General features: G+C 35.8%; 1 protein-coding gene across 4 annotated transcripts; it reads left to right on the top strand.

The window, feature by feature from the left end:
• Positions 1 to 26: 26 nt before the first annotated feature.
• Positions 27 to 13779, top strand: eif2d (eukaryotic translation initiation factor 2D). 4 transcript variants are annotated; one of them, XR_007187557.1, is made up of 16 exons: positions 27 to 254; positions 897 to 1087; positions 1165 to 1248; positions 1319 to 1409; positions 1682 to 1789; positions 4581 to 4831; positions 4911 to 5028; positions 6214 to 6259; positions 6354 to 6460; positions 6645 to 6800; positions 6882 to 6971; positions 7087 to 7182; positions 8537 to 8657; positions 9002 to 9348; positions 11752 to 11815; positions 13338 to 13447. XR_007187557.1 is itself a non-coding variant. In XM_048210606.1 (15 exons), exons 1-15 carry the CDS (start codon positions 199 to 201, stop codon positions 13349 to 13351), a joined length of 1593 nt encoding a protein of 530 aa, XP_048066563.1. In that variant the 5' UTR covers positions 27 to 198; the 3' UTR covers positions 13352 to 13447. The 4 variants fall into 4 exon arrangements, 2 of the variants coding, with proteins under 2 accessions (XP_048066563.1, XP_048066562.1); XR_007187558.1 differs by lacking the exon at positions 11752 to 11815; XM_048210606.1 differs by lacking the exon at positions 9002 to 9348.
• Positions 13780 to 15584: the final 1805 nt, after the last annotated feature.

Below are 15584 nucleotides of genomic sequence, written 5' to 3'. Positions count from 1 at the left end.
TCAGAAGTCTGGCGGTCACTTCAACAGACGCCGGTAATTTCCCGTCGGACATGTTTCGGCGGTGCACGCGCATGGTGCTCAGAGCACAGCAGATGGTTGAATTACTCTAATAGTTTTTTTTATAATATGGGGAATTAGAGAACAGTTCGTTAGGTGATTTTAAGCGGCTTCTTGCAAATACTACATCAGAATACCAAGATGTTTGCAAAAGCGTTTCGTGTGAAATCAAACACCGTTATCAAGGGATCTGACAGGTATTCAACAGTTACATTTTTAAAGATAAGTTAAAAGAAATACACTTGCAAAGTAAATCTGATTCAGTATTGAGTCACATCGTGCACATTGTGTTTTCAGGAATCAATGTCAGATTTAATATTGAATAATATGTGGCTTAAATGTTGTGATAATTATATTATTACAGTATATTGTGTGTATGTTTTCTTTTTACTCATTCGAGATCATCTACTGTATCTTTACATAAAGTGCCTTACAAAAATATGTTTCTTGGTATTCCATACTCTTTTATAATAGGCTATTGTTGTATTACTCTTGTTACTGCATTGTTTGCTTTATTTACATCATAAGGAACATCTTGGTCAAACCCTGTGATTATTTTCCCTGACATTTCTGTTAATACATAGGAATATTGAGAGTTTATAAACTCAAGATAAATTTGTGTAGTTATTAAAAGAGACAACTTAAGATTAGCATGATTTTATAAGCAGTATTTCTCCCATGATTTTCAGATAATTATGTAATTTTCAGCATTTTAATATATATATATATATATATATATATATATATATATATATATATATATATATATATATATACACACACACACTTACTGCATTTATTTTGATGTCTTGTCATTGTGATCTTTTCTGCCCATGCAGGAGGAAGCTGAGAACAGATATCTCAGCTGCTTTTCCTTCTCTGTCAGTGCAGGAACTAAATGAGCTCATCCCAAATAAAGAAGAGCTGAATATTGTGAAGATTTACGCACATAAAGGAGATGCAGTCACTCTGTATGTCCTCCATAAAAATCCCATATTCTTTCAGCTGGAGAAACAGCTGTTCCCAACAGGTGAGTCTGCAGCTCACTATCAGTCTTTGTTGTGAATGCTGATGACGTTTATGCTAATTTTTGCCTGTTGTTCTTAGTGTACACACTGTGGCGATGTCCCACCATGCTACCGGCATTCGCCACGTGGCCACCTGTCCTGCAGAAGTTATCTGGTGGAGCAGGTCAGCACCTGTTTGTTAGTGTGCATCTGTGTATCTCAGAGAACACGTCTGACTCATTTCTCTCCTGCAGATCTCATGTTGCCTGGTGTAGTGGTATCCAATAGTGGCCTTCCTGAGGTACATCAAGGCGATTGCTGTGCTGTCACTCTTGTGATGAACAGGTAACGCTGGGCATTCCATCACATTTCAGTCTCATAGGTGATTCATATTGGACTTAAAATCTTGAATGATCTGAAAGATACCACAACTGGATAAAGATTTACAACTTTTTGTTATTGCGATTATAAACTGGATTTGGCTATTCTTACTCATCAGCATCAGCAGCGTCTGTAGCATTTTTAATGATGTTGAGATGTGGAGCCTTCATTATTAAAAATGCTTGTAAATAATATTCTCTTATGTGTAACATGCATGTGGCTTTTTGGTGTTAAAGGGCACCAGTGGCTGTTGGGACAGCAGCTGTGTCGAGCACTGAGATGAGGAAGAGTGGAATGAAGGGGAAAGGAGTGAATATTTTACATGCATACATGGACCAGCTGTGGTGAGCTTTGCGTTACAGCATTATTCTTAACTTTCATTTAGACTTCCATTTCTGACCACTTTGTCAAGTCAAATTTATTTGTACAGTGCTCTTCACAATACACATAGTTTCAAAGCAGCTTTACAGAAAATCATGACATTAAAGGGTTAGTTCACCCAAAAATGAAATTTATGTCATTAATTACTCACCCTCATGCCGTTCCACACCCGTAAGACCTTCATTAATCTTCGGAACGCAAATTGAGATATTTTTGTTGAAATCTGATGGCTCTGTGAGGCCTCCTTAGCCAGCAATGACATTAGCGTGAACTAACTCTTTAATGTTATATCTTAATATCTTCATGCCTTATATTTGCATTTAGCAAATTATAGCAGGGTGATAATATTGGTTGTGTTTTGCAACAGTATCAAAAATCAAGCTGTAGAGATATGCAATGTATTATATATCACCCTATGTGAATATTATGGTGACCGGAAGGTGACATGTTCGGTTCATTTAGTTTTGTCGTGGCCACAACATATAAACTCGTGGGAACGTAATAATATGTCGTCACCCTCAAGTCGTTACAAACCCGTAAGATCTTCATTCATCTTCTAACACAAATTAAGATATTTTTGATGAAATCTAAAGCTTTCCGACCTCCCTATATGCAGCAACATCATAACCAATTTCAAGACCCAGAAAGGTAGTAAATACATCGTTAAAATAGTCCACGTGACTTCAGTGGTTACGAAGCGACTAGAATACTTTTTGTGTGCAAAAAACACAGACAAAAATAACGACTTTATTCATTAATTTCTTCTCTTCCCTGTCAATCTCCTACGCTGTTTACGTTGTAAACACAGTGCAGTGCTTCCTGGTTCTACGACAGGATGCTGACTCATTATTGGCCAGCTCCTGCGTCAGCAGCGCACACGTGCGTCATTCTGCTCACATGTACTGCATCGTCTAATACTGAGTTGGTGTTCTGACGTAGAACGCTGCATTGTACTTTGCTGTTATGGCTTTGCTGTATATAGAGAGGTCAGAAAGCTCTTGGATTTCATCAAAAGTATCTTAATTGGTCTTCTGAAGATGAACGAAAGTCTTGCTGGTTTGGAACGGCATAAGGGTGAGTAATTAATGCCCGAAATTTCATGTTTGGGTGAATTAACCCTTTAACTCCACAACAACTATATATTTATCAACTAACCATTCAGAAACGTCCATTTGCATTCTAAAATTTATAACTTCTTCCTGAGTCTCTCCATCTGTGTCTGTCTCTGGTTCAAACATGTAAGGTTGAACACGGCTGCTGACAATTTCTGACATTTTGGCTGCATGAGATTCTCCAGTTTTGTTGTTGTTGAGTATCCGAAGCTGTTAAATGTGCCGTAGAACGTCTTTTTAAAAGATGTAATATAAGTCTAAGGTGTCCCCTGAATGTGTCTGTGAAGTTTCAGCTCAAAATACCCCATAGATTTATTTAATAATTTTTTTAACTGCCTATTTTGGGGCATCATTAAATATGAGCCGATTTAGGCTGCGGCCCCTTTAAATGCTCACGCTCCCAGCCCACGGAGCTCGCGCTTGCCTTTAACAGCATAAACAAAGTACACACAGCTAATATAACCCTCAAAATTGTTCTTTACAAAGTGTTCGTCATGCAGCATGTCTAATCACGTAAGTATGGTATTTATTTGGATGTTTACATTTGATTCTGAATTAGTTTGATGGTGCTCCGTGGCTAAAGCTAACATTACACACTGTTGGAGAGATTTATGAAGAATGAAGTTGTGTTTATGAATTATACAGACTGCAAGTGTTTAAAAAATGAAAATAACAACAGTCTTGTCTCCGTGAATACAGTAAGAAACGATGGTAACTTTAACCACATTTAACAGTACATTAGCAACATGCTAACGAAACATTTAGAAAGACAATTTACAAATATCACTAAAAATATCATGATATTATGGATCATGTCAGTTATTATTGCTCCATCTGCCATTTTTCGCTGTTGTCCTTGCTTGCTTACCTAGTCTGATGATTCAGCTGTGCACATTTAGACGTCCTGCCCTTGTCTAATGCTTGAACATGAGCTGGCATATGCAAATATTGTGGGTGTACACCCCGACTGTTACGTAACAGTCGGTGTTATGTTGAGATTCCCCTGTTCGTCTGAGGTCTTTTAAACAAATGAGATTTATATAAGAAGGAGGAAACAACAGTGTTTGAGACTCACTGTATGTCTTTTCCATGTACTGAACTCTTGTTATTTAACTATTCTAAGATAAATTCAATTTTTAATTCTAGGGCACCTTTAAAGCGCTACCTTCTTCTGGAAAGGGGGCCGGGAGCAGCAGCTCATTTGCATTTAAAGGGACACACACAAAAACGGCATGTTTTTGCTTGCACCTAAATAAAAGGGGCATAATAGGTCCCGTTTAAGTGGTCTAAATATATTTTTTTATGTAGCTCATGTGGAAGCAGTAGGACCATAAAATGTTCGTCCAATCATTGCATTCAGTCCGATTGTCAACGTATGTATTTTAATACCTCTGCACACCTTCCTCACACAGACATCATGTCATCAGTGTGTTTCTCGCTATGCAAAAAAAAAAAAAATACTTCTGGGATTTAAGAATTGAAATCAGTTCATCAAAATGAAAATCAGTGAAAATAGAAAAAACTTTATTTTCAACCCAGCCCTAATCACTGGGCAATAATATAGTTTACATTTTTAGATGATATAACATCAATTATGCATCAGATTAACTTTCTACAGACATTTTTCTCAAATTCTGTGTAGGGCATTTGGTGATAAGACGCATCCTCCCGTTATACCGGTCACAAACTCTCCAGCACAGGTGGAGGGAGAATCAGAGGGAGAGGAATGTGAGGAGAAGGATGGCTCTGAATCAGCTGCAGTGGAAACATCTTGTCAGAGCATGCAAGAGCTGAGGCTGGATGAGCATGAGGTGCTGAAGGAAGAACAACTGCTTGAGGATAAAGAGGGTGAAGACACTGATGGAGAAGAGCACGACTCTAGATCTCCACAGGGTGAAATGTCTTTGACTTCTTGTCACACTTTTTTATAGGCATTTTCTGTATGTTGACGTTCATGTCTCTATTATTACAGAGCAGATGGATGAGTTATTGCTGCAATGTTTCCTCCATGCACTTAAGACTAAAGTCAAAAAGTCAGACCTCCCACTACTGACCAGCACCTTCCTGAGCAAGCACATGGTGTCCTGCTGGTAATTTTGCCTCTATTATTAATCTTCTGATGTATTGCCTTTATTTCCTAAGCTCAGCCTTTTACTTTACAGCAAATATTACAATTTTTTTAACTTAACACTGTGAATCACTGTGAGACATCAGAGACATTAAAAACATTTAAAATGATCTTTAATACATTGTGTTAAAGGTGCCCAAGAATGCTTTTTCACAAGATGTAATATAAGTCTAAGGTGTCCCCTGAATGTGTCTGTGAAGTTTCAGCTCAAAATACCCCATAGATTTTTTTAAATACATTTTTTTTAACTGCCTATTTTGGGGCATCATTAACTATGCACTGATTTTTTCAGCGCGCCGCCCCTTTAATTTGCGTGCTCCCTGCCACACGAGCTCTCGATTATATTACAGCAGATTTACAAAGTTCACACAGCTAATATAACCCTCAAATGGATCTTTACAAGATGTTCGTCATGCATGCTGTATGCATGCTTCGAATTATGTGAGTAAAGTATTTATTTTGATGTTTATATTTGATTCTCTATGAGTTTGAGGCTGTGCTCCGTGGCTAACGGCTAATGCTACACTGTTGGAGAGATTTATAAAGAATTAAGTTGTGTTCATGAATTATACAGACTGCAAGTGTTTAAAAATGAAAATAGCGACGACTCTTGTCTGCGTGAATTCAGTAAGAAATGATGGTAACTTTAACCTCATTTAACAGTACATTAGCAACATGTTAACGAAACATCTAGAAAGACAATTTACAAATATCACTAAAAATATCATGCTATCATGGATCATGTCAGTTATTATTGCTCCATCTGCCATTTTCGCTGTTGTTCTTGCTTACCTAGTCTGTTGATTCAGCTCTGCGCAGATCCAGACGTTCTGCCCTTGTCTAATGCCTTTCATAATGTTGGGAACATGGGCTGGCATATGCAAATATTGGGGTGTACACCCCGACTGTTACGTAACAGTCGGTGTTATGTTGAGATCCGCGTGTTTTCCGGAAGTCTTTTAAATAAGTGAGATTTACATAAGAAAGAGAAAGCAATGGAGTTTGAAACTCAATGTATGTCTTTTCCATGTACTGAACTCTTGTTATTCAGCTATGCCGAGGTAAATTCAAATTTTGAATCTAGGGCACCTTTAATTGAAACGTGGTCAAACTTGAAATGTCACAATCTCTACTTTTTTCCCCACAGTCCTAGAGGAAAGCAACTAGATATCAAGAAATCAAGTTATAAAAAGGTACACTGTTCACAGATTGTGAGGTTTTAGTCAATTTCAGTGTTAGCCTTATCTTTGCTTTAGTAGGTCACAACTTTTCTCTCTTCCTTTCCAGCTGTCTAAGTTTCTGTTGTGCATGCAGAGAGATCACAGTCTGGTTCAGGTGAAGGAGCTGAGTAAAGGTGTGGAGAGCATTGTGGAAGTTGACTGGAGGAACCCTGAGTAAGCAGTCAAACCATTCACTATTAAAATCGCATTCATAAACTTAAAATTTATTTTAATACAGTTGAAATATTAAAACGCATAAAATAAAAGAAATAGAAAATATGCTTGTTGATATTCAGCAATTGTACTTGGTTTTGAGGGAAGTGGCTGTTTTCTTGAACAACTTGTTCTACTTCTACAGATTGTGTTCTTTCAGCACACCAGAGGACTGTGGGCCGGAGAAAGAGTCTGTGGAGGGGTGCGGGGCTTGTGAGGTCCCATACCAACCCCCTGAAATCACACAACTCTATGGGGTCACTGCACGCCTGGAACCTCTTTTTCAGGACGCCCAGAAAAAGTTAACGAGTGGAAACATTTTGTTGTGAATTTTTTTTTAAAAGTGTGGTAGTGGGAGTGTTGAGCATTTTTTGTGTTTCAGAAAGGGGACACCTCTAAAGGCCAGTGAAGTGAGGAATATCATCACAGATTATGTGAAGAAAAATGAACTGGTCCATGAAACCAACAAAAAGTGAGCTTAAGTACCATATGGATCTATGCAAACTACTGCATGGTTTCAGTACTATACTAGTGTAGTTTCACAAGGTTTGGACTGAAGTGACTTCCTCTCTTCTCTTATTCATCAGTTATGTTAATATTAACCCTACACTTTGTGACTGTTTGCTGGAGAAGTCCGAGTACCACGAAGTGGAGACACTGAAATGGGATGACCTCTTTAGCAGGTAAAAATGCATAAAGTATATCTTAACATTGTTTTTTTGTGTGTGTGTGTATATGTTTCACAAGAAGCACATAATTGTCTTAAAGGGTTAGTTCACCCAAAAATGAAATTTCTGTCATTAAGTACTCATCCTCATGTCGTCTCAAACCCGTAAGACCTTCGTTCATCTTCAGAACACAAATTAAGATATTTTTGATGAAATCTAAGGGTTTCTGAACCACACATAGGCAGCAATGTCATTTCACCTTTTGAGGTCCAGAAAGGTATTAAAGACATTGTTAAAATAGTTCAAGTGACTACATTGGTTCAAACTTAATGTTATGAAGCAATGAGAATACTTTTTGTGCACATTCAACAATTTTCTACGCAATGAATGTAGTGCAGCACTTCTGTGTTATGTCCGAACGCCGGCTCAGTACATAAATCTTTATAGATGTCAAAGTAAGTTAGTCATGTGCAGCAGGGCCGAATGGGGGTGGGGGCTTTTTGTTTTCATAGGGGGCACACTTTTTATGATCTGAGAAACAGAAATTCACCAAAACAATAACAACCCATATTTATTATAACTGAAACAGACCAAGTTCTATATTAAAACATCAAGATAGTACATCCTACAACTACACCAAAACATTATGCCTATACACTTCGTAAACATGAGTCACAAAAGCTCTTTAATTGCACCAACAACACAATAATATAAAAGCAATGGTATATACATTTGGTATTGCAATAAAAATTTGTATCCTACATCTGAAGCATATTGAAGTTTACCAAAGACTTGTGTATTCAACATTAAAATAGTTGAAGGTGGCCTGTCTCCAAGTTATCTCACAAAGTTCCGTTATGACTGCACAATGCATCTCTTATTTACAAAAATGTTTGTTATAATGAGAGGATTTGCGAGCATGCAGCTTTTGTTCAGTGCTAACGTAAACACCTCTGATTGGCCATTGCGTTCAAGAAATCAACAGATGTTAATGATTGGCTGCATTGCTCAATGCTGCAAAAACACAATGTAAACAGAAACATTTGACATTCTCCAGAGTGCAAACACAGATACATGCTGGATCGTTTGCCAAATGTTTTGCCAATATGCTATTATTATAAAGAAAACCAGTATTTATGGGCAGCTAAAAGCAGTCAGAAGCAGCAGCCGGCAGTGGTTTGAGTGAGAAAATTCCTGGCTAGTCTCAAGTCTGTGCCCAGGTGATGCCTTGCCCTGCCTTACACATGCTTTCTGATTCATATTTCTGAAGATAATGTGTTAAAGTTACTGTTGTAGACAGAAATAACACAGAAATAATGTTTTTTTGCTCTTAATAGTAAGTTCACTGAATGACTATATGATTCTGCAGGACTCTCACCAGAATGCAGGCATGCCATGAGGTGCTGTTTCCAGGTCAGCCTCCTGTTGTTAAGAAAGGACAGATGGAGCCTATAGACATTACTGTAGCCTCCAGAGGATCCAATAAGAAGGTATGATGGCATTATAAGAACATGGCTATATATAGTGGCTCCAAAAAATTATTTGGATGCTTAAAGGCACAATATGTAAGATTTTTGGATTAAAATATCTAAAAACCAGTAGAACAATTGTTAACCAGCGAAACGACCCTCGTCATTGCATCACCTGTCAATGACGTCATACCCTTGCTACCCTTTCCTTCCATAGAAACCATGGAAACACCAAAGATGCTTTAAAGGGGTTATAAACTGAGAAATAAAATTTTCCTTGAATTTTTGACATATAAGAGGTCATCATAATATGAGAAATTCCTGTAAGTTTCAGAACTGAAAACTTTTACTTATTTCAAAAACAGCTTTTGTCACCAAGCCCAGTGAACAACAACATGTCCTGGAAATCATCACCTACTTCACCATAGCAACTTTAGTCCCGCCCACTGGCGTTAGTGAGATGAGAAAGGGAGAAGAGCGCAGGATCACTCACTGGACTAATATAACGCCTTTTAAAGGATCCTAATGCTAGGAATGTGGTTATTTTATTTTTTTTCAACAATGTGAATGTCTCAGTTGAGCATTATTTATTTTTTTTATATGTGGTACATTTCACTAAATTTCACTAGATTTCGTCAAATCAGTCGCAATTTTGGAGCAGGCTTTGCAAACAGACGTTTACGATATGGACTTGACAGTAATGTGACAACATGTAAGTAACCGTTTTCTGTCACTGATCTGTGACCAGTGATTTCTGATTTTGTAATGATTCATGTACAGTCAGAAGTGCCAGTAAATCAAACCAGTGATGTCTTAACAGTCAACTTCACATTGTTTCTCTTAGTAGGATGAAAATAATCGGTTATTTAAACTGTGATTAAATTATAAATAGAAAGCGATCAGAGAATGCTCCCTTTGCAATCGCTGGAGCTGTCCAAGTTTATAGGTGACTGAGTTCTGGAGTCTTGCCAAAACTCCCATAATAATCAACGAAAACCTTATTTACAGTGTGTTTGCACTGTTAGTTATGAAAGCATTCGTTAGTGTGCAGAAATTGAGTTGCAATGACGAGATCGCTGCATTCATGTGCTCAACATGTCTGTGATCGGCTACATGCTCATCACTGCAACCTTCATGCCGTAGATCTAAATATAATCAACACTTTACATGGTTAGTTAACCTTGAGAGCTGTAATAGTAAAAACATACTAAAAGTTTTTGAGAGAGTTAAACATGTAATACTTTGGCTAACATCTTTGCATATGAAATAGCTATCACAGCAGTGGGTGTTTACACTGAAGTCTCACAGCAGACACGCCCCTTAAAACAGAGCATTGAAATCAGAGATCTAAAATCAGGGTAGGAAAATTGCTTTTTATTTCTAAATGATGACAGTTTTTGATGTAAAAATCATACTAACAGTATAAGTACACCACAGGAAACATTCTAAAACAGTAAAACAATGGAGTTCATGACCCCTTTTAATATATTATGTGTTTTATTAGACGGGTGAGCAACTGTTTGGATACCTTTATCGACAGAAAACTAATAATTGTTATAGTATCTCGTTTTCTTGATTTACCGTTTTTTGGTAAAATTTTTTTTTCTTTTTTTCTTGAGTAACATGTTTGTACCATGCCTCAAACAAAACTATTTTTTCAAATAGCTAACATAGCATAATCAGAAAGAGCATTATTTGTGGTAACAGTAATACTACATTTTAATACTAACAACTTTCAGCACATGCAAATGTATCTAATAGCCTATGATTGTTTAGGCCAAGTAAAACAGCGCTGAGTTAGCCTACAGTTTTAATTTGTCAGATAAAGTGACCTGTATGGATAGTAATTCAGCACTTGTGACTGTTTTATTAGAATGAAATAAAACAATATGAATGTAAGTGCTCAAACATAACTGTAACAAAGTTCAAGAGGCCAATGTTAAACGTAACTTTAATAAACAAGCAACAAAGCGAAAGGAGCGGCAACGGCCATCTGCGGCATATACAGTAGTAAGCATAATAAAAACGGCAACATAAAATACCGCAGTAAAATACGCTGCTTCATACCACAGTAATGTTAAAAAAAAACTTTAATACATTAGCTCACTCATGAATATGATTTTTGCCTGAGTCCCATCTGATTGTTTTTCCATTGGCTGTGAAGGTGAAGATGACAACTCCCATGATTTCACATTCATTCTCGGCGTCATCAAGCTGAGCCTTTGTTATTGTTTTAAATGAGCGACCTCTAGCGACGAAACTTACATACTGTGCCTTTAAGCCACACATCTATGAACATGATTTATTACATAACACAATATCATATCAAGTGTTATCTTTCTCGGAACTAACTTCACTTGTCTTTTAACCAACTGGTGTCAAGGTGTTATTTGTGGAGATAGGAAGTCAGTTTTCTAAAGTGTCCTACCAGAGTAACCACAGGTGTAGTTCACTACATTAACTATGAACATGATCCATTAACTTCTAACAATCAGAAAGTGTCACAGTACTTTTTATCTTGATGATATTTGTTTTTTAAAGAAGCCACGACTGCATTTATTTGAATAAAATACAGTAAAAACATTTACAATTATTCAAATTTAAAATAACTGTTTTTTTTTAAATATATTTTAAAAATAAATAAAAATTTATTCATATGATGGCAAAACTGAATTTTCAGCATCATTACTCCAGTCGTCAGTGTCACATGATCCTTCAGAAATCATTCTAATATGCTGATTTGTGCTGATAAAGAAACATTGTTATTATTACTTTTGAAATCAATTGTACAGCTTAATATTTTTGTGGAAACCAGGATTCAGGATTCTTTAATGGATAGAAGTAAAAAAACAAAAAACAAAACAGCAATTATTTGAATAATAAATCTTTTGTAACAAAGTATTAATTGCCCTCTTATTTAAAAAAAAAAAAAAATCTGTTAGTGTATGGTAGTGTATCTGTTGTTTTATCATCTAAATGACTTTTATTACGGCTGTCAACGTATGCAATTTAATTCAAATTCCTAATCTTTAACACGTTAAAAATAATTTAACGCAAATAAATTACTGAATCATGTGAAATTGCATCATTAACATAATTTACATCACGCACTTAGATGATCTTAGAAGTCAGGAGTTTATCACTGAACATCTACAGTGGCAAAAGTACCTGTAACCCTGGTAGGTTGAAATTTCTATTCTAACCCTTTAACACGATTTGTCTTCTCTGTTTTCAATCAGATCGTTTTAAGCCGAATCAATCTATAATCTGATGGTTTACTTTGCTGGATATAGTAAATTATGACAAAATGAACGTGTTAAATGATAAATGGTGTATGCTTAATTTAGTGTGTGTTATATCGATAAACAAAAATATTATCTATTGACAGCCTGGTAACCAGTGTTGGGGGTAGCATTGCAAGTAACTTGAGTTACATAATCAGATTACTTTTTCAAGAAATTAGTAAAGTAACATATTATTTTTTTCAATTTACAATAAAATATCTAATATACTTTTTCAAATAAGTAACGCAAATTACTGTTTTCACATTTATTGACTGTCAGCTCTCCTGTTGCCATGTTGAGATAAATAAAGTGCAGAGTTGTTGTGTGCACTGTGTAAACATGATGGATATTGTAGTTCTAGACTCAATGTGAACATGCATTTACTCATTTCACTTGCACGAAAACATTCAGAATTCCTCAAAATGAATAAAAACAGTGAAATGCAAACCTGTAATAATTGAATATATTAAATTAAACAAATATACTTTGTTTTTAATCTCATTTTATTAACCAATCTCTTTGCTGCTGACCTATAATGAACCAATTCAACCATTCTAATAAGCAAAAATTTCTTTAGATTAGATTTAGAAATAAGAGTGTTGAACTTCGTTCTCCTGTATCCTATTCTTCTTTAATCCAGAATGGTAGCACAGCTGAAAGACAGCACAGCTAAGCTGCGCCCTCTTCTGTACAATATGTAAATATGTATTTCCTTCAGCCTGAGGCTTATTCATTTCACTTTTGGTGTGAAAGGGCCTTAACATTTGCCAAAAATAGAACTATTTTTATTGTCATTAAAAACAAACGAGCAAGCCCAGCCCAGGTGACAAAAAGTAACGCAAAAGTAATGTAATGCATTACTTTTCATAAAAAGTAACTGAGTAATGCAGTTAGTTCCTTTTTTTTAGGGATTAGCGCAATATTGTAACGCATTACTTTTAAAAGTAACTTTCCCCAACACTGCCAGTAACACTTCAGTATGGGGAATAATTATCACTTTTAACTAGTTGCTTATTAGCCTGCATATTGGCTGTTTATTAGTACTTATAAAGCACATATTAATGCCTTATTCTGCATGACCGTGTTCTACATCCCTTCATCCTACCCAATACCTAAACTTGACCACTACAACAACTACCTTACTAACCATTCATAAGCAGTAAATAAGGAGTTTATTGAGGTTAAAAATCATAGTTAATGATAGTGTTCCCCATACTAAGGTGTTAACGACAGCCCTTATTTTTTGAGAAATGTAATGACCGTCACTCTTTTTTTTTAAATGCGAAAATATATCTTGTGGCCACTTTAAACAGCCCTAATATTTTATTATTTTTTATTTTTTCAATATTATTAGAAACAGACTGCCTTTTGTCTAATGTGAAATAAAGTTTTGTCACTCATTCTCCCTTTTATTAAGGTTACAGTAATTAAGAATCTGGAGGCGTTTGGTTTAGATCCAGCTGTGGTAGCAGACACTCTGCAGCGTCAGGTTCAGGCCAGCTGTGTCCTCAACGAGTCCCCTGGGGCCAAAAACAGAGTCCTGGTGCAGATCCAGGGTAACCAGGTCCAACATGTTGGCAAACTGCTGCTAGGTACAGTATAGTACAGTGCAATATGACAGCCTATACTTGTACCTGCAATCTTTTGTTTATGTGTGAGTGCAATTTTTCTCTTTTATTACAGATCGTTATCAGATCCCTCGGAAATATGTACAAGGTCTTGATAAAGCTCCCAAACCAGGCAAGAAGAAATAACAGATGACATCTCCTCAGAAGAGCCATATGTTGCTGTAACATTTTGAATAATATCAAGTCCAACCATAACATCATCATCATCAATAAAACAAATCTGATTTCATTTGAATGATCTCTTTTTAATCTCATACTCAGCAAATTAATCTCATACTCAGCATAATGTTGTCTCAAAACAGCCTAGTTCAATAACAGCTGTAATGCACAGGTTCATTCAGAGCGTGACATGATGGCAGTCACTTAAGCACTAGTTTGCCATACCGATTTAACAGATAGAAGTAACCACACCTCCCTCTCTTGATTGTCATCTTTATAATGATCTATTGCCAAGCATCTGTAGAAGAAAAGTATACACTGTCACAGGCAGTGAATTACAGCTGAACTTTAAGGAATGTTGAACAGAAGTCAACTTGTACATTTTTAAAGCACACAATGGTTTAAAAATTTGAGGTAGGACTGTTGTTTATTAATTCTAATAAAACCCATTAGAAATTGGAGCAAATGCCTAGAACCAATAGCTACAAAATGCTCCTCTTTCTTGATTTTTGTACTACAAACCAGTGTTATTTTAGTACCAAGATACTGTTAATATTTTTATTAATATTTTGAATTCCTTTCTAAAAAATATATATATATATTTTTCATTTAGTTATTGTTCTTGCCATTTTTATTTTAATATCTAATTATTATCAATTTTTATTTCAGTTTAAGTTTGTTATTTTAGATTATTATCTAGTTATAATAAAAAATGTTGCCTTGGCAACTAAATGAAAAATGAGTTAGTTCATTTTATTTTAAGTAACAATTTTTCATGGTTCTAGTTTTAGTTTTTATTTAACTATATATATATATATATATATATATATATATATATATATATATATATATATATATATATAATAAAATAGTTCTTGGCCAGAATAAATTTATTGTGGATTAAACCTTTTAAAATAGTTACTTTTAAAGGGTTAGTTCACCCAAAAAATGAAAATTCTGTCATTAATTTCTCACCCTCATGTCGTTCCAACCCGAAAGACCTTCATTCATCTTCAGAACACAAATTAAGATGAAATCTGAGAGGTAGATGGCAATTTAACCGACACTTTCAAGGTCCAGAAAGGTATTAAAGACAATGTTAAAACAGTTGACGTGACTGCAGTGGTTCAACCTTAATTTTATGAAGAGACGAGAATACTTTTTGCACGCAAAAACAAAAATAATGACTTTATTCAACAATCTCTTCTCTTCCCTGTCATTATCTTTGCATATTTGCCGCAGTAAGCACAGTGAAGGCTTCCGTGTTTTCGTCCGAATTCTCGTCGCTTCATAAAATTAAGGTTGAACCTCTGCAGTCACGTCAACTTTCTTAACAATGTCTTTAGTACCTTTCTAGACCTTGAAAGTGTTGGTTAAATTGCTGTCTATGGACGAAAATATACCTTAATTTGTGTTCTGAAGATGAACGAAGGTCTTATGGGTGTGGAACAACATGAGGATGAGTAATAAATGACAGAATTTTCATATTTGGGTGAACTAACCCTTTAAGGTTATAGTATGTGCAATTTATACAACGGAGGCTATTGAATGCTGGAATCTGATTGGCTGACCAACGTTCTAAGGTGCAATTATTTTCAGGGAAACGCACGGCTAAAGTAGTTCTAGCAGGAGTTCTAGCAGGTCTTGACCACATTACAGTGCCATATCACTTCACCAAATTTTTTCAGTTACTTCAATAGGTCCTTATTGCCTACAACCGCAAAAGAACCAAAACCCACAATGACACTGACCAAGCAAATAAATATAGAAAATGACAAATTATTGTCATGGTTTTTGCCACAAAATATGTTTTATTGTGTCCTGAAAGCTCCCGCGCACTCTCTCTCTTTCAAATGTACACACGTACTGTATCGTAC

The sequence above is a fragment of the Megalobrama amblycephala genome, linkage group LG12 (genome assembly GCF_018812025.1).
Source record: "Megalobrama amblycephala isolate DHTTF-2021 linkage group LG12, ASM1881202v1, whole genome shotgun sequence".
NCBI classification, from domain to species: domain Eukaryota; kingdom Metazoa; phylum Chordata; class Actinopteri; order Cypriniformes; family Xenocyprididae; genus Megalobrama; species Megalobrama amblycephala.
Note: the sequence above shows the minus strand (reverse complement) of the source record. Positions and strands in the feature narration are given on the sequence as shown.